Here is a 25713-nt window from a genome sequence, read left to right as displayed (position 1 = left end):
AGCCTTATCCTGAAAACCTGCTTCAGGTGGAACTTACTAAAGAGAACTCTGGCGTATTAAGGACTTGTTTTAGGACTGTTCTCTATCTCTGAGAATACAGCCTGTACAGTTTCAAATAACATGGTGTAGATGCCACACGCATCCCTCCCAGTGTCACCTGAGCGCCGGGCCCCCAATGTTGCCGGAACGCAGTCCGCAAGCACCAGCAGTGGCCTGGGCCAGCACTCCCTGCGGCCCCTTTAAGAGCGGACCGGAGGCCCACGTGATCCGTGACGACGGAGCAGGAAGTGTTTGAGGAAGCGGCGCTCGGCTGGCAGGTTTAAGATTCCCGCATTTTTAATGTATTCGGGGTGGTACCAGAGCCCCCAGTTTTGCCGCCCTAGGCCCCGCACCCCGCGTCCCGTGTCCCCGCCGACAGGTGAGTCCTCCGGCGGGCGTGGGCCGCCGGGCGCCGGGGCCCCGGTGCCACCTGCGAACCCCTTCTGTCCTTTGCCCAGGCGTGCTTGCACCTCCCGCCTTACTTGAGGCTCCTGAAGAAAGTTCTGTCGAGTTTAAAAGCCAGGGGGTTCTGGGCGAGGAAGCGTTTCTCTCATGCAGTTGGAATGGGGAGGCCCAGGAGAACAGCCCAAGCCGGGGCGGTTCCAGGTGGCTGCTTCCAGGTGGGTGGCTTTGGGAGAGAGCTGTGATTCATTGGGATTGTGTGAAGACACACGTGACCGTGGGGAAAGTCAAAGAGATTCTGCCCCTGCCACCGTGGGCGGAATGGCAGTGCAGGGCGCCCCTTGCTGAAGTCCAGGCTGGGGATCCCTTTTTCAGGTCCTGGGGTGTGGGGCATCATCTCCTTGAGTGACTTTCCTCCCTGCTCGCTTGCACAATGCCTGCGGTGGGGGTGGGGGAAAGTGATTAAGGTAAAAGTTTGTTACCAAAACCAAAATACAAACCAAACTTTCCTTTCATATGAAACGAAAACCAGCTCAGTTTTTTCTTCTCTTACACTGAAGGGCTATAATGTCTGTTACCTTCTTCCATCTCCTTGAGTTCCATTTTTTTCTTAACCATAACCTTTTGTCCCCCACCCCATATTGCTTACAGAGTTAGCACGGCATCAGTATGAGCTGGTCACCTTCCCTGCCAACTCAGACATGTGGGGCCTGGGAAATGAAAGAACGACTTGGGACAGGGGGATTTGGAAACGTCATCCGATGGCACAATCAGGTAGGGGCTCCGTGCAGCTGGGAGGAGCCACGGTCCGGCGGCCGGCGGGGGTGGGGGCTGGGGAAGACAGGCCCTCTCTCTCACTGCCTGTGTCCCACAAGGTGCCAGTTGGGTGAATGGGGCTCACTGTTGTCTTGGGCTTCTTGGAAGAGGGTGAGAAAGGGGGACTGAGAAGGGGGACTTCAGGGCCGCTGAGCTGACTCTAAGTTAGTGGTCTCCAAGCTTTATTGACTATGTCACCTAAATGAATAGTAAATATATTTTGAGCTTTTCAGCCTCAATTATATATATTTTAAATTACAGTATGTACCTATGCGAACACTAGACTATCATGTACTAAATACAGTATGAACTAATACATCACATGTTATAAAACATGTAAGTAGAAGAATTTAAAAGATGGGGGTAAGGAAATATTTTTAAATGTCTTCCCAGTATCGTTTGCAATTCTTCACAACACAACAGACACGGATGTGAAAGTGAGAGTTGTTGTTAAGGATCTTGGGAGAAAATCCATATTTGAAATAATTTTTATAATTTTGAATTATTTGGACTGATTTCTTTTTAGATCTGATTAGTACCTCATTATCTTTATTCCTTACATAGTTGACATGAGTTTTTCACACTAGAAGTATTAGTTTTTCCATCTTTCTGTTCGTGCCGGTGTTACACATACTGAAATTCTCTGCAGGGATCTTTTTAAGCCACTCAACCATTTCATGAGAGTTATTAAAAATTATAGAATGCAACCCATAATTCTAACTAAACGGAGCACATGTAACCTGCAACTTGTTCCCATAGTCCCCTGTCCACCCCTGCCTGTGAAATGCCCTTTTTCTTCAGGATACCTTGAGTATCAGAAGTGGCAAGTGACCTTTTGACAGATGGTCAGAGGAGAGTGCCATATAGTTAATATCAGAAAAGCTTAACTTCTTTTTTTATTTTTTTGGATTCTAGTCTTGGGTAACCCATGGGTGCATATACTCAATTTGGAGACCACTGTTCTGGGGAACCCTCACTCACCAAATAGGTAAATTAGTTTCCTAATCCAAAATTCAGACCCACTGAAGTCCTTGAAGGAACTGCTTTTTAGTCAAGGGCTGCTGAGCACCTTTTTGGACTGAAGGGGTGGCAAATTGTGTACGGCTTCCCAGAGCCTGGCTGCAGTGGGCAGGGAGAGTCATCGAGGCCATAGGCTAGCTAGTACTCTGCTCTGCACTGCAGTAACATTCTCACACTGACTGGTAAACTGGGTTCCAGCAAACCCCGCACTTGGCTAAGGGGGACTTCGTAACATCACTGACTCAGATTCTGGTCAGAGTATAACCAGGGACCCAGCGTTGCAACAGAAGAGCTAGATCATTCTATAGCCCCACATGTACCTGGCCTGGGGTGCTTCTAAACAGGCCAGGGCTTTTAGAGTCTTGACTATGGCGAACATGTTGCTGCCCTGAACTAGAGACATCTTGGTTTCTTTCGAAAGACTTTTTGTGCAGATGTGCTGCTTGTCCATCATCTCTAGCTCAAAATGCCCTCTATCTGTTCTCTGGGTGTAAAAAGCTATTGTCAGATTGAATTTTATTTCTGGCTTCATATACGTGGGCCTAAGAGTGTGTGTGTGTGTGTGTGTGTGTGTGTGTATTATTACTCTTCTAGAATTACTAGTTTCAAGTTCCTTTCCTTGCTGAAAAGCCTTAACTTGTTTTTTATTTTTTAAAAAGCCAAAAGCCAGACTCCTCCCCATCCTGCCACTTGAGGCCCCTCCGAGTCCGGCCTCCCCCTGTCTTTCTAGCATTACTGCCCGTTGTTGGCTCCCAGTAGGTTAGTGGGCTGAGCCTGCTCCAGGTCAAGTCTCTCTCTCCTGGACAGCTTTCTCTAAATTACACCCATTGTTCCAGGATGAGCTCTAGACCGTCTCCTCCGTAAACCCACTGTGGACTCCTTAATTCTGTGGGAACTGGTTCTCCCATTGAATGCCTTCAGCTCTCTTGTCTGGCATGCTTCATAAAATGCCTTTTTGTCTGTGTATGGGAGTATGTCTCATCAAGGCCCTGAGTTCCTGGTCAGCCAGGGCCCTATCTGGCTTTGGGTTTCTTTCAAGGGCCCCATAGCAGCTCTCTTTATGTTATACGTGTACTAGCTGCACAAAATCGTTCATTTAGTCAGTCCATAAGTACTGTCCATTAGAGATACCATGGTGATTAAAACCCCTTTGGGTTTTGATAAAGATGTTTTTGGAAAAGGGAGCCATTAATCAATAATTATAAACGTAAACTCCCAGCTGTGGTAAGGGTGACACGGGAGAGGGACCCAGTGCAATGAGACCTGATTCCAGGGGTCGGGGAAGGCTTTCCGGAGGAAGGGGCACTGTGGCAGAGACCTGAGGGGTTGATAGAAGTTATCTGGGCCAAAAATGTAGGAAGAGAGCTCCAGGCTGAGCGAAGCGCCCTGCTCTGAGGCCTTGGGAAGGGGTCGGTCAAGGCAAGCTGGTGGGACTGAAAAGCCAGGGGGACTGAAAGGAAGGGTGACAGGGAGCCAGGTGCCAGGGAGGCTGAAGTGTAGAAGGTGAGAATCAGACACTGGTGAGGAAGTTTTGCTTTGATCCAAAGAGCAATAGGAGGCTGGCGAAGGGAGTCCACTCTGACTGCAGGAACAGATTAGAAGGGGCCCAAGCAGTGGCGTGCTGGGAAATGAGCTCTCAAAAAAAAGAAAAAGAAAAAAAAAATGCCCTGATTGGTAGTGGTTCGCAGTCTCCACAGAGTAACTACTTTCTCCATGGCTATTTCAAGACACTGAGAGTTTAATAACCAGTTCTCACTGAATTCCTAAATATTGAACAGTCAGGCCTGAGGACCTGGTACTAGGACCCCGCTGACACTGCCGTGTCACGTGGGGACACCAGTTGTGAGGCTTGTGGAGTAGTCCAGGTGAGAGACTGGACAGGGCTGATGGTGGTGGAGATGGAGAGCAGTGGGCAGATTAAAGAGCTATTTTAGGAGTAAAATTGACGGGACGCAGTAGTGGAATAGAAAGTGGAGGGGCTGAGGGAGTGGGAGGACTTGAGTGTTCACAAATTCTTAGCGAATGCTTGCTGATGGCCCGGCTGGGCCCAGGAAGCCCTCCACCATCCTGGGTTCATCTGGAGACACCTGTAGAGCTGCTTTAGGTGCTTAGAGGAGGCTCTTTAATCAGAGATCAGGGTCAGAACATGAGCGGCGTCTTGTCTGGTGGGTATCCCTCTGTTCAGAGCCTCTTGAAGAAAGCAACTGGGTTAGAGTGGTAGCAATTTACTTAACTCCAGTCAAATATAATGATTATATGGAACATAACCATGCATGTTTCCCTAATATTCCAAGTACTTCATCTTGTCTGCAAAAGAGAGATGACTTTTTAAAAAAATTTATTTATTTAGAGATTTTATTTATTTTTAGAGAGAGGGAAGGAAGTGAGAAAGAGAGGGAGAGAAGCATCAATGTGTGGTTGCCTCTCATGTGGCCCCCACTGGGGACCTGGCCCGAAATCCACGTATGTGCCCTGACTGGGAATCAAACTGGTGATCCTTTGGTTCGCAGCCCGAAAAGAGAGACTTTTTTTTTATCACAAAAGAAATTGCATAAAAGAGCCTAAGCATTGATATCCTCGGTCAGATAAGTGATGCCTAATAACAGACCCATCATTTATTGAGAACCTACTGCAAGCCAGCACTGGGCGAGGTATTGTACATGCTTAATCTCCAGTCTGCACAGTAACGTTAGGTAGAAGTGCTGAGTGCTATGCTACTATCTTTAATTCCATTTTATAGCTGAGGATACTGAAACGATAGCTGAGAGATTAAGTCATTTACTCTGAGGCTAAGCTAGTAAGTGAAGGAGTTGGAATCTGAATCTAGATCTGGTTGAATCTCAGCCTCATGCTTTCCCCACTGTGGCTTCTCTGTGGCGAGGGAATCCAGGGTGGGGGACACCCCTAGGACGTTATCAGTTCTCCACAGCCAGTCTAAACCATTTTGAAGCACTAAGGAGAAAACTCCCTTTTGGAGGACAAAATATATGTCTTCCTTGTTTAACAGAGAACCGTAAAAGGCTGTTTCTCTGTGAGGAAGGGCAGTGTATCCAGGACCCACCCCTGTTTCCCTGAGGTTCTTTATTCCTGTCATGCGTGGACCTTGGCAATCCTTGCTACGTTGGTACTCCCTTAAATCTTCAGCCCAAGGGTCAGTACAGCCTAGAGAGGCTGATAATTTCAATAAGATCTCTGTTGAATACAAAGGAAGAAGAAAAGGAGATGAACCTGAGTGACCTCACCCTGCAGCACCTTGTGGAGAAAAAGAAAAAAAAACAAAACGTATTACTCGCAGTCACATAATGCTGGGTTCAAATCCTGCCTCTGTTACCACCGGCATCACAGCTTTGGGCCACAATTTCCACCATGGATTTTGGGGATCCTAAGATATTGATCCCCCCAGCTCTGGGCCAGACATGGGCAGCTGCTCTCTGGAAGCATCTGGAACAGTTCTAGAATGCCTTGTAAATATATTCTCTGTGTACTTTGATGTGAAAGTGTCTGGGAAGCACTGTCTTGGGTCCCAAAGGACGCTCGTCTGGGGATTAAATGAGGTGACGTATGCACTGGGCTGTTATAAACATATAAACAGTAAGGAATTATTAATCATCCCTCTGTGAAGTAGTACTGACTTTTACCTGGCCCCTCACTGGAGAAGACTAGGCTCACTTCCACTTATCTGTGTTTTGAAGTCTTAACAATTTTAGTTCACTAAGAATGTTTTGAGCACTGACCTAAGCTCCATCACAGATCCATCAGGGGAGAAAAAACGACATGACCTTGTCCTTAATGTGCTTCTGCTCTAATCAAGGAGAGAAAATGAGTACTCAGGAATATATCAGGTGTGTCCATACGTAAGCACCAAATTGTGTGGAAATGACAATGGCTACCACCTGTCAAGAGTGTCACGTGCCAGCGGGTCTGGGGGCTTTATCCATATTGCTCCTTGGCTGCTTAGTGGAGAGTGAAAGCTTCTTAAGGAAATGGCACTTGAGTAGGATCTTGAAAGGAAGTAGACTTTCGATAGTCTGACAGGAGAACAGAAGGCATTTCAGATGGGTAGAGCCACATCTACACAGGGCGAGAGAAAGGAAATGATACCACTGTGCTTTGCTCAAGGCTCACGATGTATCAGACACTCCATCTCACTTTAACTGACAACACCGGAAGGGGCAGAGTCATCTCTGTCTCGTGGATAAAGGCCCAGAACCTTAAGTAATGGGCTCATTGTCACATTTACCAGGTGAAGGATGGGGGACTTACACCCTGACCTACTTCACCCCCAAGCTCCATGGGTGAGTTTGGAGGCCACTGTGTCCATGGGTGTTTATACTGAATGAAGTGGGTTGAAGTCAGAGCCCTCTCAGTGTAGACTGGTCAACGCTTTGAGTCAGGGGTGAAGTTGCAGCCAGGCCCTGGACCTTTTGACTCTCAGGCCTGGGTTCTGTCCCTAGGATCTCTCTGGGCCCAGCTTTGCATCTTCTTTCTTAAACATTCATTTTTGGACGGCAGGGCCTGAGGAGGAAAGAGGAGGTTATTACTTATTGCTCCTTTATGCCACAGTGGCCTGCTGGATGATCGCCATGGTAACAGGAGACAGGGCTTTCTGTGCCAAGTGTTTGTACCTTTTTGGTGGCCTGTGAGTGTCCCCGGTCATTAAAAGAGGGCTACCTCTGGGAAGCTGCACCAGCCACTGTATAAAATAACCTTCCAGACCACTTGTGCTGTGTGTGGCTGCTGTCGACAGCCCTCCGAAGTCTGAGGATGTGTCCCTCGCCTTCCACCTCCTACGCTTTATGATGCACTCACATTTACACGCAAGTTTTATATTTTCATGTACAAAAAGCGAAGAATCACAGAGACTCTTAATGACCTTGGTAATGAACTACGCCCCCCATAGATTACACTGTCGGCCCCTTTCTCCACTTCTCAAAATACAAACTGATTGTAAATTTGGTCCCACATACAGAGTTCACTTACCAGAAGTTGGACAGTGAAATGGTTCAGGCCAAGTCTAGGTTGCCATGGAACTGAGCTGAGACTAGGGGGCACCAGGCCAAATAAAGAGAGTCATCCACGGCCGTTAAGTTTCACTGTTGGTGAAGAACATACTCCCCAGGATTCCATATCCAGTATTCATAGTCTGTTTCTGTACTGTTTCACTGAATTTTGCTTTCTGGAGAAGGGGTGTTTTAATTACAGGAAGTCAGTGTTTGTGTTTATGTTTCGAATGAAACGTTACTCACAGGAGAACTGGAATGTTTTAGACTATTTCCTAGAGGGCCACTGTGTAAGTGTGGTTTGTATGCCTCCATCTGTGCGGGGCAGCCCCAGGCCTCGGGAGGCAGGGTTTCCCCTACAGCCGTAGGACTTAGCAGAACGGGTCACAAGTGGAAAGTCAGATTCGGTCCCTGTGCCCAATTATTCCAGTGTTCATATACTAAATTCACTCTTTAGTTTGAGTCTGAACATTGAGGCCAGTATCAGATCTTCGATTAGACAGATGAAAGATCTAATGAAAAACAGATCTTTCGTATCAGTCTTCAATATAAAAATCTATTCCTGGATTCTGGGTTGGGCCCAGTGACAAGTGTGCTCGGCTCAATGTGCATGTTGAACAGAAGACTACAATTATCTACAATTATCCAGTGTATAGGTAGACAGAGTACCTAAAACACTTTCTCAGTCACTTAATAAATCTGCCCTTTGGGTTTGATTGGTCAGTCATTTTTATGAAGGAAGCATACTCTTTGTGGTAGGTAGAAAAATGGCCCCTACCAAAGATGTCAACATCCTAATTTCCTGAACCTGTGAATATATCAAATTACATAGCAAAGGGGAATTAAGATGGTAGATGAAATTGAAGTTACTGATCAGTTGACTTTAGACGGAAAGATTATCCTGGAGTGGAGGAGGGAGGCTGGAGCACCACTAAGTGGTGCAGTGTGACAAGGACTCAGCTAGTCATTGTTGGCTTTGAGGATGGAGGGAGGGGCCCCAAGCCAAGGAACGCAGGCATCTTCCACCTCGAAGCTGGGAAAGGCAAGGAAACGCATTCTCCCCTAGAGCCTCCAGAAAGGAACAAGGCCCTGCTGACATCTGGATTTCAGTCCCGTGAGACCTGTGCTAGACTTCTGGCTTCCAGAACCTTAAGGAAATAAAGTTGTGTAAAGCCACCGAGTTTGTGGCAGTTTGTTACAGCAGCTGTAGAAAAGGAACACACTCTTCTGTGAATTTGAAGTTAAAATAGGTGCACGTTTTAAAATATCTTGGTTTAAACTCTCAGAGTCATTATGAGGTAACAAACCATGGGGGTCTTCTGGTAAACTGTTGCTGATAAGCCTGCCCGTAAAGACACCATGTGCTGAGTGGACACACTCGGGTGTTGCCTCATCCACAGCTCGGCCCATCAGCCTTCTCTCACTTGTAGAACTGCATCCCGCAGTCTGAGTTTCTCTGGGGATCCCATCTGCCTGGAAACAGGCATCTATCTTGGCATGTGAGAGGGGCTCTTCATGAAGTTACTAGAGAACTGGGCAAAATTGTGAGTCTGAACACTAATAGGAAGTGAAACTTGAAACCAAAATTTTTTTTAAAGATTTTATTTATTTATTTTTAGAGAGGGGGAAGGGAGGGAGAAAGAGAGGGAGAGAAACGTGGATGGACATAGAAACATCAATGTGTAGTTGCCTCTCGCATGCCACCAAGTGGGAACCTGGCCCACAACCCAGGCTTGTGCCTTGACTGGGAATCAAATTGGTGACCTTTTGATTTGCAGGCTGGTGCTCAATCCACTGAGCCACATCAGCCAGGGCCTGAAAACAAATTCATGTCAATTTAATAACAGACAGGAATTTGGAAGTACATGATATAGATGGTATAACATTTTGAGAGATGTAATTAATTCTGTACATTGATTGAAGAAATGGTATTCTTTTTTAAAATATTTTATTTATTTATTTTTAGGGATGGGAAGGGAGGGAGAAAGAGAGAGAGAAACATCAATGTGTGGTTGCCTCTCACATGGCCCCCACTGGGGACCTGGCCCACAACCCAGACATGTGCCCTGACTGGGAATCGAACCTACGATGCTTTGGTTCGCAGCCTGCACTCAATCCACTGAGCTACGCCAGCCAGGGTGAAGAAATGGTATTCTTTTGACATGTTTCCTAGGTGGACTTCTACCCAAGTTTACTTGAACAACTGTACTAATTGGTTCAGTGGAAATAATTTGCAATTTTTGAACATCTTCAAAGAGAGGTTTTGGAAATCTAGGCAAATATCAGGGATCTACTAGCAAAGTATGTGGATGTTGCTTATGGCAGAACCTGGTTATCAATGCCTACTACTGCGGGCTGCACCAAGGACTCTGTTGTCACAAACGTAGGCATGTGGCAATAGCATGGTGAGCCTTAGAAACATGCTAAGTGAAAGATACCGTCACAAAAGACCACATAGTGTATGATCCCATTTATATGAAATGTGCAGAACAGGCAAATCTGTAAAGACAGACAGTAGATTGGTTGCCTAGGGCTGGAGGGGTCGGGGGTAAAAAGGGGAGTAACTGCTGATGGGTATGGGGTTCCTTTGGGGGATGATGAACATGTTCCAAAATCTATGGTGGTTTTGGTTGAACCACTCTGAATACACTCCAAACTATTAAGTTGTATGCTTTAAATAGATGAATTGTATAGTATATACATTATATCTCAGTAGAGCTGCTAAAAAGTAAGTGTGTGAGGTAACTGCATGATGGAGAGCAGAACCACAGCAATGTTGGGATATGATAAAAGCAACTTCTGAGAGTATCTTTGCAGTGTTGTAAGTGTCTGTTTTCTGGCACTGGACCTGTAAGGGTCAGAGATGCTTCTGCCCTGTGTCTGAAGCTTATAGTTTTTGACCGTTAGTGTTAGGGACTGGTTTACTGAGCAGTGATTCAGTGCTCTTATTAGACCACTTCTGCTTGTGTTTGGAGACACCCATTCTTCCTTTCCTTCCTGGGCAGGCCCTTGTTCCTGCAGGAATCGTGGCTGGTTTCGTGAATGTGTGGCAGTGATGCAGTTCTGCTGCCAGAAGGGCAGCCACGTGCTCCCTGGGAGGCCTTGCCACAATCCTCGGTGTGTTTAAGTCCCCTTCAGTTCCATTCCGTGCTACACAAGGCTTATGATTGTTTTCAGTATGCATTTCCTTTTTGTGTTTTTTTAAATATATTTTATTGATCATGCTATTACAGATGTCCCATTTTTTGCCCCTTTATTCCTCTCTGCCCTGCATCCCCCTTCCCTTCCAGCATTCCCCCCACTTTAGTTCATGTCCATGGGTCGTACATAAAAGTTCTTTGGCTTCTCCATTTCCTATATTATTCTAAGCCTCCCCCTGTCTATTTTGTAGACCATTTATACTTCTTATTCCCTGTACCTTCTGCCCCGATTCTTCCCCTTCCCCCTCCCCACTGATAAACCTCCATGTGATCTCCATTTCTGTGATTCTGTCCCTGTGGTAGTTGTTTGCTTAGTTTGTTTTTGTTTTTGTTTTTGTTTTTTACATTCAGTTGTTATGAGTTTGTTGTTATTTGACTGTTCATATTTTTGATCTTCTTTTTCTTAGACAAGTCCCTTTAACATTTCATATAAAAGGGCTTGGTGATGATGAACTTCTTTAACTTGACCTTATCTGGGTATGCATTCTCATAAAATGAGAAAGTGGTGTGATAGGACCTTTAGGATATGCTTTGAGTGGGCAACAGTGTGGTTTTGGGTTGGCTCTGAAATCTTTCCTACTGATGGGGACTGCGCCATCCTGCAGGCTGTGGCGCTTTCCTCGGTGCATGTTGAGCACGGGGCTTTTGGGGAGGTTCTTGCTGCAGGTGAAGGAACACACAGGGTATTGGTATAGCTTGCCCACTGATGGCAGGACCAGCCCCCAGGCTGATGGCCACCAAAGCCACAGCCAGGGGCAGCTGCTGTCTCTCACCAATCCTGAAGGCCCCCCTGGAGGTAGAAGCAGCATAGTGGTGACCCCTCCTTGTGATGGCCGAAGTGGCCAGCGCCAGAGCTGTTGTCCCTGCTGCTGCCAATGCTGCAGCCTCAGGGCCCTCCACTTTTATTCTGTCCTCCGAGGCTCCTTGGTGCTGCCTAGAGCGCTAAGGAAAAGGGCAGGGTTAATTCCCAGGACTCAGGCAGTCAGTTAATTATTCACACAAATTTTTTTGATTGTCTTCTCTTCCATTCACAAAAAACCCCTCATCTGAGGTCATTATGCTAATTACTTGAATGGAGGTTAAGGTGCATGAGGATAGACAAGCTTATAATTCAACAAAGAAAAAAGATAACCCCATGACCCTATGGAAAATAAGTCTTTGGTAGGTATGTATGGTGGAGGAGTTAGCTGTTTAGGGAGGAGAGCAAGAGCGCCGTGCAGTAGGAAGACTGTAGTGCCAGAGTGCCTGTGAGAGCATAGACTAGAAAAGCACAGGGATGGGGCAGGTGGCATAACCCAGCTGCAGTGACAGAAGCCTGGGGTGGAATTGCAGGAGAATGACTGGGAAGGCAGGTTGGAGCCAGGCTGTGGAGGACTGTAAATGCCAGGAGTGTTACTGGGCACCTGCTCAAGGCTCAACACTACTAGGGATCAGCTTCATGACGGCCCTGAAAGTTGGGCATCCATGTTCCCATTTTAGAGGTGAGGAAACTGGCTCAGACCAAGTGGTCTGCCTAAGGTCACAGAGCTAGTAAATAGCTGAGCTGGAATTTGAATTGGTCTGTCTTCTACCTACTATACTAGGCTTACATTCTCTCTGGAGAGATAACTCCCTCCAGAGAGAGAAACCTGAGAAAAGAAAGAAACATGAAACACGAAGAGAATGTGGCATTAACTTTAGGGTGAACCATATGGAAGTGCCAGTTTTGTGGGTCAGAATGTCAGGATCTCAATGTCATATGGTTTAGCCAGTATGACAGCAGTTGGGGTTTGGAGGAATGAGAAAGCGCTTGAGCAGGAATGGTCAGCAGAGATCTTGAAGTCCAGGTGGAAATGGTGCAAGGCCTTGGGACCCTGGGTGGATGGAAATAAGGAGAGAGAAAGGCAGGGTGAGAGGTGGGGAGGGGAAGACTAGCCTGATGGGCTGGCAGGTGACTTGGGATGTCTATCAGTGTGTGCGTATGTGGGCCTCGCGAGCCATGGCCCGTGCTTTGGGCACCAGGGAGACAGTTTCAGATTTGACAGATGGGTTTCTCTGTGTTTGGTCACTGGCTGTGCCGATGCTTCCCCTGTGTGCTCTCACCGCAGGAAACAGGTGAGCAGATTGCTATCAAGCAATGCCGGCAGGAGCTCAGCCCCCGGAATCGAGAGCGGTGGTGTCTGGAGATCCAGATCATGAGAAGGTGAGGACTCGGTACACTGGACACTGAGCCATTTGACAGAGCCACCCCTGGGAGAGGTTTCGGGGGGACATAGGCATTGCTGGAACTGGGGGGCCATGAGACATTGAAATGAAATCTGGAGGGAGTCCCACCTGCTCCCTCCTGCTGCTCATTTCAGTCCCACCTCCTGCATGTCTCAGCCCACGGTCAGTGTACCAGCCAGACTGGTAGGTGACTTTCTGAGCCATAGGTGACTTCTGAGCTATGGTAGTTGGTGTCCAACAACAGGTCTTGTCAAGGGCTTTGGTCACTTTCTTTTGTTGTATTAAGGAACTTTATTTTTATTTATTTATATAACTTTATTTTTAAAGATTTTACTTCATTTATTTTTAGAGAGCGGAGAAGGGCAGGAGAAAGCGGGGAGAAAAACATTGATGCATGAGAGAAATGTTGATTGGTTGCCTCTCACACTCCTCCAACTAGCTACCTGGCCTGATGCCCAGGCATATGCCCTGACTGGGAATTGAACCAGAGACCCTTTGGTTTGTGGGACAATGCTCAACCCACTGAGCCACACCAGTCAGGGCTGTACTAAGGACTTTTAAACAAACAGCCATCAGAGTGAATTTTCCTTGGTTAACAGAAATCCTTTTTCCCCTGTATTTCCAATTCCAAGGTGGCATGTGACGTTCCACTGCAGTGAACCTATTGCTGATACTTACTCCTCCATGTGGAGACAGAGCCTGTCAGTCCCTAGATGGGTGCTGTCCTCCCCACAGCTTTCCTTGTCAGCTTGGAAGACCTCAAGCAGTCGCTCCCTCCTCGAACCTCTTAAAAAGGGGAGGAGGCATGACCTCGTCTGCGTGTATACACGCATATGTGCATGCACACAAACACACTCACCATCGCCGCTGAGATGGCATGAGATTGGAAGTCCCTCTGCCTTCTCTGTTTTAGAAGCAGTTCCCAAGTCCAACAAGGACTTGATGTGGGGCGCTCAAAATAAAACTTAAGCTATACGCGATGCTATGGCAGCCTTCCTGAGTTCATGGTGCTGAAAGGGGGGCTAGGTGGATGCTAACTGACCTGGCACTGCGGTGAGTCGCTGGTTTCTGACCTCTGTCTTCCTACTGACTCCCGAGGGCCCTTGGCTATTCCAGGCCTTTGTTGTAAGGTGGGCTTTGCTGAGACATGGACAGAGTGAGGAATGGGTTTGAGCCAAAGCTTGGGTTCCTCCTTCACTGCTATCTTCTCCTTCTAGGCTCAACCACCCCAATGTGGTGGCTGCCCGGGATGTCCCCGAGGGGATGCAGAACTTGGCTCCCAACGACTTGCCCCTGCTGGCCATGGAGTACTGCCAAGGAGGAGATCTCCGAAAGGTGAGGCTCCCAGGCGGGGCGCAGCCTGTCTGGGGCGGGGGGGCAGGCAGTGGGGAGGCCTTTCACCGCTTTCATCACCAGGAAGCCCAGGGAGCCATGGTGACTTCAGCGGATTGCCTTTCCTCCCTCAATCCCCCGTCCATGCCCAGTGTGGGTGTGAATCAAGACACTGAATCAGAAGCTCTTACGAGAAAGTCAGGGAAGGGCTTGCTGTACGTTCTGCACAGTGATTACTGAAAGCACAAGGAAACAATCCCCAGGTCTCGAGTACAGGGAAAGACTGGATACATTCCAAAACAAACTTATCCTCCCGCGCACGTCAGGGCCACTGCAGTCTTTCATGGCAGCGTCACTGCTGTCCTTATTAGGAGGGACTCTCTCCCACAGAGTGGCGCCTGTAGGGTCACGGCGTACAGCAGGAAGGGGCTGGCTTAGTAACCCGGGAACCCAGCTAGCGTTCCAGAGCCACCACTGAGTCACCTTCTGGGCTCTGCTTTCTTCCTTCTTAGCACATCCGCTTCTCTTTACTAGCATGGGCGCTCCAGGGTGGGTGACGGCACACCTCCCTCATCTCAGGGACAGCGGTGCGTGTCTACCCTCTGATGTTCTCTAAAACAGCATCACGCAGCCTGCTTTTACACATGGCCTCGTGGAAAACACAGCAACCCCGTGACATGGGTAAAACTGATATGATTCTCATGTAAAGGGTGACTATCCTGGCCCAAAGAGGTTAAGTGCTTCCCAAGCCTTACATAGCTGCAGTGGCAGAACTTGGGCCGCAGCCAGTATGAACCCAGCTGCAGGCCACCTCTCCATCTGTGAAACTGAATAATGCCACATAACATGGGGAACATTAAAAGCTGTGGACAAGAGAGTTGTTTTTGCATCCTGGCCGGGTGGCTTAGTTAGTTGGGGCATAGTCCTGAACACCAGAAGACTGCAGGTTGATCCCTTGTCAGGGCACACCCCTAGGTTGTGGGTTTGATCCCTGGTCGGGGCACATACAGGAGGTAGCGATCAATGTTTCTGTCTCACATTGATGTTCCTCTCTCTCTCCCCACCCCCCGTCTTCTCTCTCAAATCAATAAACATATCTTCGGGGGAGGATTGGGAAAGAAGAGTTGTTTTTGTATTGAAGAAGAGGTTTCTCTGTCAGTGCACATCTCCTTAAGCTCTTCACGCTAGAAGAAGGTCCATGATATTGGGGCGGGAGGCACCCAGGCATTTCTTCTGTCTTGTCACAGCAGTTTCCCGGACCCAGCCCATGTGCTGTTCTCATTGCTCTTCCGGCCCCTTCCACCTTCTTTTTGACAAGGAAGCTTTCCATGAGGGTTGATCCGTCGCAGTAGCTTTCTCCTGCCGTGGGAGGTGGGCGCATCCTGGGAGTGTCACGGCCGGATGTGAACACAGTCGCTGGCATGGCCACAGGCAGGGCACTGATAACAGATGAGAAATGGGGAACATGACCAAGCGTCAGTTTTCCTCTTTATTTTCCTAACCTTTGACAATCATGTGATTACTAATCGTAGTTATTTAAGGAGATAAAACTATGTCGTAGTTGAACAGATGGTTCTTAGAGGGCAGAATAGGGGGTAGGTGGGATATGACCACATTATGGGGAGCCCTAAAACTGGGCAGAGGACTTCAGACTTGATCTCGCAGGCGACAAAGAGCCAGTCAGTCAGGGAAGAAGATACCCACTTCAGGATGACGGCCCTGGCGTGGGTGCAGGATGAGCTGGGGAGGCAGGAAGTGATTGCACCCTAAGGGGCCCCTTCTGTAGTGTTCCCATGGGGTGGGGTTGGCGGGGACTGGAGGAGGGTGCTGCTGCCCAGAGCGATGGGGTTACCTTGTTCTCCAGACTAGGTAGCCTGTCTTTGCCTTCTTAGAAAAGTTCAAAATCTACACCCTGGTCATAGAGAGACAAGCTTGGCCAGCACATTAGCAGATGTAAAAGCTAGATCAGACTGAAAGAGTGAAGTCCATATGCCTGGCCCGGGAAAGAGGCTCTTGGACATTCTTGGTTATAAATGTTCGTTAATGACTGTAAACCTCAATGGAGATTTTCTCCATTGTCTTCATTTGAGGCCAATTGCCAACAGTATATTGAACCCCTCGGTAAGCTGAGAGGGCCAGGAGGGCCAAAGGATTAAGTGTCTCAGAGACACATGGCTTCCAGTAGGAATACCAGCTCTGCCTGGAATGACTCCCTCCAGCCTCAGGTTCCTCATCTATGAAATGGAAATTCCAACGGTATTTGCCTCCATGGCAGTGAGGAGGATGAAATGAGATATTGCAGGTAAAGCTTTACCTAGCTAATTTGTGCAGGGGTTAGCCTGGTGCCAGGCACATAGTAAATGTTTATTAAATACTCCCCCTGCCCCCCCATCATCATCACCTCCCTGGCAAGGTGATGTCAGGAAGTGGTCAGAGGGTGGTTTTAGTGACCGCCTTCCATCCTGCCTTTTGCGGGATGCTCAGGAGCAGTGGACCAATTGTGACTGAGCTTAGACTGTCCCGTCTCCCTCAGAACAGCAGCACAGGTGAGACTGAAAATCCCTCATCACAGAATGACTCAGACACCTCTGCTTGCGGAAGTGAGTGCTTCTGGGGGTTCTTAGTTCAGCTTCCTCCTTCGTCTTGGGCTGGTTTCTGCCAGTCCTGCTTCCCCAGGCTGGCTGTCAGCTTAGGTCCCCAAAGCCCAGGGCCGGGACCACACTCAGACAACTGTAGCTGGCAAGAGCTGTTTGGGGGCTTCTTGGTGGCTGGTGACCACTCAGCTGACCCTTCTTTTCATCTTCTTGACAGTACCTGAACCAGTTTGAGAACTGCTGTGGCCTACGGGAAGGAGCCATCCTCACCTTGCTGAGTGACATTGGTAAATCCCAGCCCTGGAAGTCAGGCCGAGCCATGCAGAGAGAGTATGTGGTGCCCCTGTGAGTCCTTGTCGCCCCTACAGGAGAGGCGACATTTTGGTCCTCTGGTCTTTGCAGAGGGTTTGGTTGAGGGATGACAGTGAGGAGGGCAGTGAGGGGCCAGGGAGGCAGGCACTGAACTCAAATAGAGTTCTCTTCCTTCCGGACTAAGTCATGAAGTGGATTACAATATATATAGAATAACAGATTTCCTTTCCCATTACAAAGCTCCACTCCCCACTTTCCTGGAATGACCGTGATGGAGTAGGTTGTCATTTGGATGAATTTCATCCCTTGGCAACAAATGTTTCCACTTCCATACTGGCAGTTCTTTTGCCGACCACAGGCGCAGGAAAAACTGCCCTTTTTTAATCCTTTCATACTGTTGGTGTCCTCAGATGAGGGTATGTGCGGCACTCTCTGGGGAGACCGGGCTGGCTCTGGGGAGACTGCAGAGGGCAGAAGCCATGCCCTGGACCCTGGTGCCTGCTCCAGGAGGCGATGCAGAGGGGGAACTCTGCAGCCAGTCGGCCCATGGCTCCAGCCTAGTGAGACAGACATCAGGACAACAGAGGGGCTTCCCAGGCCTCTTGAGAGAAGAATCATTTTTTAAAAAAATTTTTTAAAGATTTTAATTAATTAATTAATTTATTTTTAGAGAGGGAAGGAGAAAGAGAGAGAGAGAGAAAGAGAGAAAGAGAGAGACATCAATGTGCGGTTGCTGGGGGTTCTGGCCTGCAACCCAGGAATGTACCCTGGCTGGGAATCGAACCTGGGACACTTTGGTTCCCAGCCCGCGCTCAATCCACTGAGCTACACCAGCCAGGACTAGAAGAATCATTTTTAATCTCCAAGATTGTTGGTACAAGTTGACCATTTGAGATCTAAAGTTCAGAGTTGTCCGGAGTTTATTACTGAGTATTGTCCAGAGATTTGGGGAATTATATACAAACCCTCTTTATCCTTTTCTCACTGCAACCTTTTTGAAGCTGCACTTTGTTTGCTGACACTTTAGTTTTTAGAAAAATGTCAAACATACAGAAAAGTGAAAAGAGTAGTACAGTGAAACCCACGTGCCTGTCGTCTAGATTCACCAGTTGTTACCATTTTGCCATAAGCTCTAAGTCTTGGCCTGGAAGGATAGGGGGGCCTCGTGTCCCTAAAACACTTCGCCTCGCTGCTGTGGACCTGCTTCTTCCGTACTCTTTGCCACTTTTGGTGAAAGGTGGGAAAGAAGAAAATGAAGTGGGGCAAAGTCACGCAGTGACATGTTTAAGGTTTGGATCCAAACAACCTGACACAGAAAATTCCGTCTCCCCCTCTGTGCTGTGCCTTTGTCCTTTGAATGGAGTTCACAGTGAGTGCAATTTGACATCGCCCTGGTTTTAGTTGACTTGGTGGGACGTCTGCCGCTGGTCAGACCGGTGCTCTTGTGCGTTGGCCCATGTGGGCCTATGGGGGGGTCCTGTCTGTCTACCTGTGGGGTCTATTCCATGGGTCAAGAATCTACCTGTTTTCTCGGCACCTTGCTGCGTGGCTTGCCCATCTACATTTTGCTCAGATATTTGGTGGGTTGTATTTTTCCCAGTAGCCAGACTGTTAATTTATCCTCTGTTAATTTGGGAAATATTCTTTTGCTCTTCATGGGCAACTTTTGTTTTTTCCTGGCTAGAGCTTCAAGTTTTTTTTTAATCTATCTGCTGTTTTTTAAACATTATGCTCTTAAATATTTTTCTTTTACACACTTGTGCATTCAGCAGATAGTTATTAAAAAAGTCTTAAATTATTGACTTAGGTACCCATATAACTTTTGTACTTCAAGAGATTCTCTAATGATAGTAATAGAGCTCATTCTTCTGGTTGTGTGTTCTTGGGTCTGGGCACAATGTGTACCCAGTCACCAATGACTTGTGGGGTAGCTTTCATATTACTTATTACCTGTTCAAGTTGTATATGTGGCTTAAGTTCCACATAAGTCAGAACAACTCAGACAGGCAAACTCCCACGGGCCTGTGTTGTTCAGCTCTCTTATAGGTGGATGAATGTTAAAATTCTTTAGGTCACTGATTCCCTGTCTTTCCTCTTTTTGGCCCCAAATTGGAAATAATGAGGCTTTGAAGTATTAGTACACTAGAATTAAATTCTCGCAGGCAGAGACTTTAGTCACTACTATAACTCCAGTGTGCGGAACAGTAAAACCTTACATAGCTGCTTCTCTGTAAATATTTGTGACATGAATGAATTAAATCCCAAGGGAAATTAAAATGAGTAAGGACCTATTAAAAAAGAACATATCCACATATACATAACACTCCTAGGTCAAATACCAGCTCTTCCACTTATTGGCAGTGTGAAAATAGGCATGTTACTTAATTTTTAAGGACATCGATTTTGCTAGCTATGAAGAGGAACCATTACTTGCCCCATTAGAATTGTTATGAGGATAAAGTGAGACGATGTACATACAGCTCCTGGCACAGTGCTTGCTCCTGGCAGAATGTGCACTGAGCGAGTTCTGGTTCCTCTCTCGGTTCCTTCGCTCTCTGGCTTTGGATTTATAGCACCCTTTTTGAAAAACCTCCATCCCGCTAATTTGGGTATTGATTTGAGCTTGGGATCCAATGAGCCAAGCAGGTGGCTCTCTTATGACACTTCCCTTCCTCAGACCCATTTCTGTCTCAGCCAGCTTTTGGATGTCCTTTTGTCCCTTGACTTTGTGGTTGTGGTGGAGGTGGCTGATAAGCTTGTATTTTGCTCCTGTTCCCATATCTGATTTGTATACAAGATTCATCAAATTTATTTCTTTTGCAAGAATTTTGTCACCAAGCCAAAGGTCCAAAGCTGTTTTTGGAGCTCATCTCACATTACTCTTTTGTGTTCTGAAACATTTCCTGAGCATATTTTGTTCCAGCTCATTTCAAGTGCTGGCGCCACGTTCCCTTTGTTGGAGTTGCCACTTCTGTTCTCTGCCAGGTCAACCTCAGATAAGTGGCAGAGCCACACCCTTGACTGCTGCGTCCGGATTCATTGCCTTGTCTTCTGGATTAAGCCTGTTTACCCCCCATATCTTCTGTGCCACTGACCTTCCCTAGACGCCCACTCAGAGCAGTGCCAAGATAATAGACACAGGCAGGATTTCTCCAGTGAACTTTTAGTTGCCCAAGAAGCTATTGCAATCAATGTACACGTGAGAAAATGAGCAGATGCCCAGTGAGCATGTCGTGGGCGAGCCCTGTTTTCTCTGCCAGACCATTGCTTTTATGCTGGTAAGAGAACAGGAGGCAGGGGCAGAAGCAGCTGGAAATTATTTGTCTTCCACCTAATGTGATCCTAAAATAGCTCCAGAAAGTTGTACCTAAGTGGATTCTATTGAAACAGTCTCTCTCACTATTCTTTGGAAAACATTGACATGTGTTTCCTTCTGCCAGTAGAGGAGCAGACTCCTGGGCACTCAAGATTAAGGTACAGATTGCCGTGCTCTGGAGTCCCATGGCTCCGCTCTCTGGGGGGTGGGGACCTGCCCCCTTCCTCGGGGCCAGCTGGGTGGGCCGGTTGTGAATTTGCCAGGGCCTTATCTGATCTTGGATCCGACTCAGTCTTCCCTGATTCTCCAGGTGGTTGGGTTACTGTGGTGACTGGCCATCCTGTCCTCCTCCGAGCCTTCGGGAGCCCCACACCCTGTTTTTGTCCAAACTTCCTTCTTCGGGTCCCCATCTCTGTCCTCGTGGGAGCGGCTCCTGGCAGGGTCAGCACTGCAGCACCGATGAGCAGAGAGGTTTCGAAGACAATGCAGGGCTTTAGGGAGCAGCTCCATTCTAGAAATCAGGAAATGGGGCTCTCTGTTTAGTGTCTCTCTGATTGTGGGTTTATAACAAAAGAGGATTACCTGATCTTAGAAATTTAGATCATTTGGAAAGCATAAACAACCAGATTAATGAATATTATAATAGAAGAAGACAACTGTCTTTCAGTGCTGGCTTCTCTCCTTTCCCAGCTCTTTCTCCTTGTTCAAGGACCTTTTTGGTCTAAATCTACCTTTTCTAACGGAAAACTATGGTAACTTTCTGGGACTACATGTCCTCAACTTAAAATGAGGAATTTGGTCTATTGATAACCTTAGAGAAGATCCCTTCTGACTCTAAATATTCCCTTTTCATTACTCAAGTGGCTGATTTTCAGAATGTTTGTCCCAGAATGTCTTGATGTTTATTTCATTTTCCCATCCTGACCGCTTCCCTGGACAGTTTTCTCTCCCTTCTCTCTTACTGCATCGTCTCTTGCCCAGAGCTTTGCTGGATGTGTTTTTTTAATTTTTGCTCCATCCTATTCATCCCTGGACCAGCTGCCCACTGCCAGGCCATTCTCATGACATCTGTATCAACCACATCTCCAAAATTTGTATGTTCAACTCCGATCTCTTTCTTGTGTCACTTGTCCCATTTTTCTGCCAATTTGTACCTCATTTCTTAGACTCTGCCCCTCTTCCTGCTCTACACCCTTCTGTTTAAAAAGTCTCCAAACATGCCCTGGCTGGGTAGCTCGTTTGGTTAGAGTATCATCCCCATACACCAAGGTTGTGGGTTTGATCCCAGTCAGGGCACATGCAAGAATCAACCAATGGATGCATAAATAAGTGGAACAACAAATTGCCATTTCTCTTCAATAAATGAAAAAAATTTTAAAATAAAAAACAAAGTAAAAATAAAAAGGCTTCAAATACTTTCAGTCTTCCATTATGTTGTATGTCTCTTTTTTTCTTTCTGTTCCTACTGTCTTCACTAATTGGCCATAGCAAATCACTGCAATGACCCTTTACCTCACCTCCCCATCTCATTTCATTAACCTGTCTTTCATTTGCAAGGACACTTTTATCATAATCCATCATTAGGTCAAGGCCAAACCTCTTACCCTTACATTTCTTCTGATCCACTGTAGCCAACTTCACATGTACATGGCTCAAAAACCCACTTTTCAATCCTCCTGCTTGCCTTTGCACTTGCTCTTCCTTTGAGAATGCTGCTCCTGCACCTCCCCAGCAACCCTAAGCTTTGTTGTCTTTCAGGTATGGCTTTAGACTTGTCCCTTCCATGGGGACTGCCCTGACCCTTCACTCACAGTGGTTCTCCCTCTCATGGCTCCCTGCCTCCTTCCCTCCCTTCCCTCCCTTCCCTCCCTTTCCTCCATTCCCTTTCTCCCTCCCTCCCTAAGATTTTATTTATTCACTTTTAGAGAGAGGGAAAGGGAGGGAGAAAGAGGAAGGAAGAAACACCTGTTAGCCACCTCTCACTCATTCCTGACGAGGTACGGAGCCAGCAACCCAGGCAAGTGTTCTGACCAGGAATTGAACCGGTGACCTTTTGCTTTGCAGAATGACGCCCAACCAACTGAGCCATGCCAGTTAGGGCTTTCACGGCTTTCCCCTATTTTGCCTTCGCCACTCACTTAGTTCTCTGCTGTTGCTATGTGCCCTCTGCCTGTGGTTGACAGTGAGGCCTGACCTCTGGGCTTGGAGTCCATTGACCAAACTTTGTGCAGTAAGCGAAGAAAATATTTTGATTCACTGACACATTGTCCATAACACCTAACAAATAGAAGACACTTTATAAGTTACTTACTAGTTGAATGGATGAGAGGATGATTTTTCACTTTTCTCTTAGCACTTGGTGTGACTGCCTTGCTGATTAGTCATAGGGACTATTTTAGCTGAGATACCTTCAGCTGGACTAAATCTTCCTCCACATGTCTGCACTTGGCTTTCCAACCTGTTTTTTTTGGAAAGTCCAGTGACACCAAATTGACTGGCACATAGTAGGCACATGGTCAATTTTTACTGAGTGAACGAACATCCTGTCGCCCTTCTTACTCATTGGTGACTTAAATCACCAATTGGTGACTGCCTTTTCTGTCTGTTTTAATCTCCATCAGCCTTTTGGTCCATTTATCTTCCCATTTCCTCTCCCTAGAATGTATCCCAAACAAAAATGTTCTTCAGGGAACTTAGTAACTGGGCTCATAGGCACAACCCTTATAAACCTGGTTTTCTACAAAGAAGTCTATTCCCTACTTTGTGGTTTATAATCTGAAAAAATGTACAGAAGCTCTGATTTTGGATTCTGGTTCATCAATAAGAACTCCAGGAGTGCCAAATTCTTCAGTCACGGGTTCGTCTACCTCACGAGCTAAGGGAAAGCTGGGGCGAATGTCTGGACGCCAGTCCTGGCGAGGACAATTGGAGGAGGCGACCCTTTTCCTGTGGCAGGTCCTTGACTTGGACTCTTTATATGCAACATCTGCCCTAGGAATCCTTTTCTATAATTAAAACATGAGAAATGAACTTTTAGGCTTTAAAGCTTGTAGGATTTATTTTTTTATACATGTATATTATGACTATTGGTAGAAGTTTAGGTTTTTAAATAAACTTTCAAATGCAAAAGTATTTTTCTTCATCCCAAATTCTTATTTTTCATTCAATCAAGTTCTCTTGGCTTCAGACAATTTTGATTCATTTCATGATGCTCTTTAGGCACTATTTTGTGAAGTGTAGCACAGTCAGGCCAAACTAAGATTTTTAAGGACTGATTCTGTAAGGGAAACTATTTAAGAGGTCTTGGCTATCAAAGTTTTGACTGTTTTATTCAATCCGAGAAACTACATATAACAATATCTGTAGAATTCTTTACTTTCCAAGTTAAAGTTGACAGAAATGTTTGAGAATACATGAGTGCCCCAAAATGAGGATTAAAGGTAGTTATGTACTGTTGCTTGAGCATCAGAAAAGACAGCTATTAATAGTAATCAGCGATTCAGTGACCAGCTTGCCATCCCTCGTCACTAAAGCTTTGCTGACAACTCTTAATCAGCACGGCATAGAGAACGATGCTTTCGGTCTGATCTGACTGCTCTCCTCCGTCACTGGGGGGCTGCTTGGGACATCTCACCTGCCTGTGTCCCATGCTATTTGCACTGAGATTTTCACATCTACCTTCAGAGGCTTTATTTTAGTCTGAGTATATGTGCTTGCTCAAAATACAGGAGTCTCAACTTTCTTTCATTCTGCTTTTGAGCACATCAACTCACACTTTATCTATTATATTCTTACACTCTCGTCATCTACCCAACAGGCCTTTTGTGAATCGGTCACTTAACACTGAATCGTTGCACATCAGTACTGCCTGCCAGGCACTGGTTTAGTTTCAGCAGTTACACCATCCCTGCGTGCAAGGCTGTGTTTGTGCAATTATTACAGTGTTTCATTATACTTTGCTTTGATTCTTTAATAAAATTAGTAAAACAAAAGTGAAAGTTCATTAAGAAGCATTGGTCTGTAAAAGTTAATACAATAGAGAATATATTTCACACTTCATTTGGACAGTCAGTGGATCTATTTAGTTATGAAAGAGAAGAAAAACCAGGAGCAAGTATGAATTGCTGGAACTTTATGGTCAAAGGCTGGGTTTGAAAGCGCAGATGTAATTCGGTTTTGTAATATCACATATTGTTCTGATGTGGAATTGCCTGAATCAGATATTAGTGAGTTGTTCAGCTGGCCCGGTTTGACTTTCAAGTGTTTTCAGGAAACATTCAGCCTGAAGGTCTTTGTGTAGCGTGTCTGATCCCTGCTTCCTATGGAAGGCCGTTCTCCTGCTCTGCAGAGCAACAGGAACTGCTGTATGGGGCCAGAGGGCTGCCCACCTCCCTGGCTCGCCCTCATTCTCAGTCTGGCTTGATGAGTTTGTTAAACCTCTCTTAGTGTTGTTATTGCATTTGCTTTTGACTTTTTTTTTTTTTAGCAAAAACGCAGATCGTACAATTAACTTGAAGTGTATCATTAACATTTCTGAGTTGTGCTGTCTATCTCTGAATTATATCATCTGTAAACCTAACTGACTTTAAAACAGTTGCCTGTTACAATGTGGATCTACCAGAATTTGTTCAACCATTCTGTGGTTGATGACTTTCAGTTTGTTTCTAGCTATTTCACTGCAAGGTATGAAATAAGCATCCTTATTTGTATGTTATGATGCTTTTGATTTTATAATCTAGACTACTGCAGGTGGAAAAAATGGGTTAAACAACATGTATATTTTAATATTTAATAGATATTGCCATATTTTTTTCCAGAAAGGCACAGCAACTTTTACTCCTTCCAACAATGTAAGGAAGTGCCTTTTATTTCTCATCTAAATTTTTTGTCCTTTGAAGATGTGAAAAAGGCATTTCACTGTGCTTTAATTCGCACCCTTTGGGCTATTTGTGACCTGGGGCAGCTTTGTGCGTTGCTCACCATTTGTTTTCTTCTGTGAATTTCCTCTTTTTCTACTGTGTTGCTTTCTCATGGATTTATGAGAGCTTTTGTCTATTACATATATTTATTCTTTGGCTTATTTTTTTCCCCAGCCCTTTTGTCTTTGTGAACAGTATCTTTTGCCATAAACTTTTAAACCCTTTCTATGTTATTTGTGTTGCTTTTCTTTTTCCCATATACTTTTCTTCACCTACTTTTTTTTGCTAAATTTATCCCTGGGTATTTTCTTTTAGAGTTTCTGTTGCTAATGTGAATGACATTATTTTTCTTTTTTCAACTAGATATACTGACATAGAGAAAAGCTGTTGACTTGCATATACCTGTTTTATTTCCAAATAACTTACTGAATTCTTTCCAGTTTTTAGCCTTTTGAGTTTTCTAGGCATCTAGTCATATCATCTCCAAATAAAGATAATTTTATCTCCTTTGGATACTTACTCCATTTTTTTCTTTTGTAGTATGATTAACTAGGACTT

General features: G+C 46.1%; 1 protein-coding gene across 3 annotated transcripts in view; it reads left to right on the top strand.

Annotated features, from left to right (window-relative positions):
- Positions 1-251: 251 nt before the first annotated feature.
- IKBKB (inhibitor of nuclear factor kappa B kinase subunit beta) overlaps positions 252-25713 on the top strand; it is a 50600-nt gene continuing 25138 nt past the window's right edge. Inside the window, exons 1-5 of one of the 3 annotated variants that reach the window (XM_028526393.2) lie at positions 252-418; positions 1093-1215; positions 12565-12659; positions 13900-14017; positions 16826-16895. In XM_028526393.2, the coding sequence (XP_028382194.1) occupies positions 1111-1215; positions 12565-12659; positions 13900-14017; positions 16826-16895 (388 nt within the window). In that variant the 5' untranslated portion in view covers positions 252-418; positions 1093-1110. Of the gene's footprint in view, positions 419-1092; positions 1216-12564; positions 12660-13899; positions 14018-16825; positions 16896-16925; positions 16954-25713 lie in introns of those variants that run through there. The other 2 variants (XM_036011552.1, XM_036011553.1) reach the window with 2 other exon arrangements.

This window comes from Phyllostomus discolor, chromosome 11 (assembly GCF_004126475.2).
Source record: "Phyllostomus discolor isolate MPI-MPIP mPhyDis1 chromosome 11, mPhyDis1.pri.v3, whole genome shotgun sequence".
Lineage (NCBI taxonomy): Eukaryota > Metazoa > Chordata > Mammalia > Chiroptera > Phyllostomidae > Phyllostomus > Phyllostomus discolor.
This window is presented reverse-complemented; position numbering and strand designations above follow the sequence as displayed.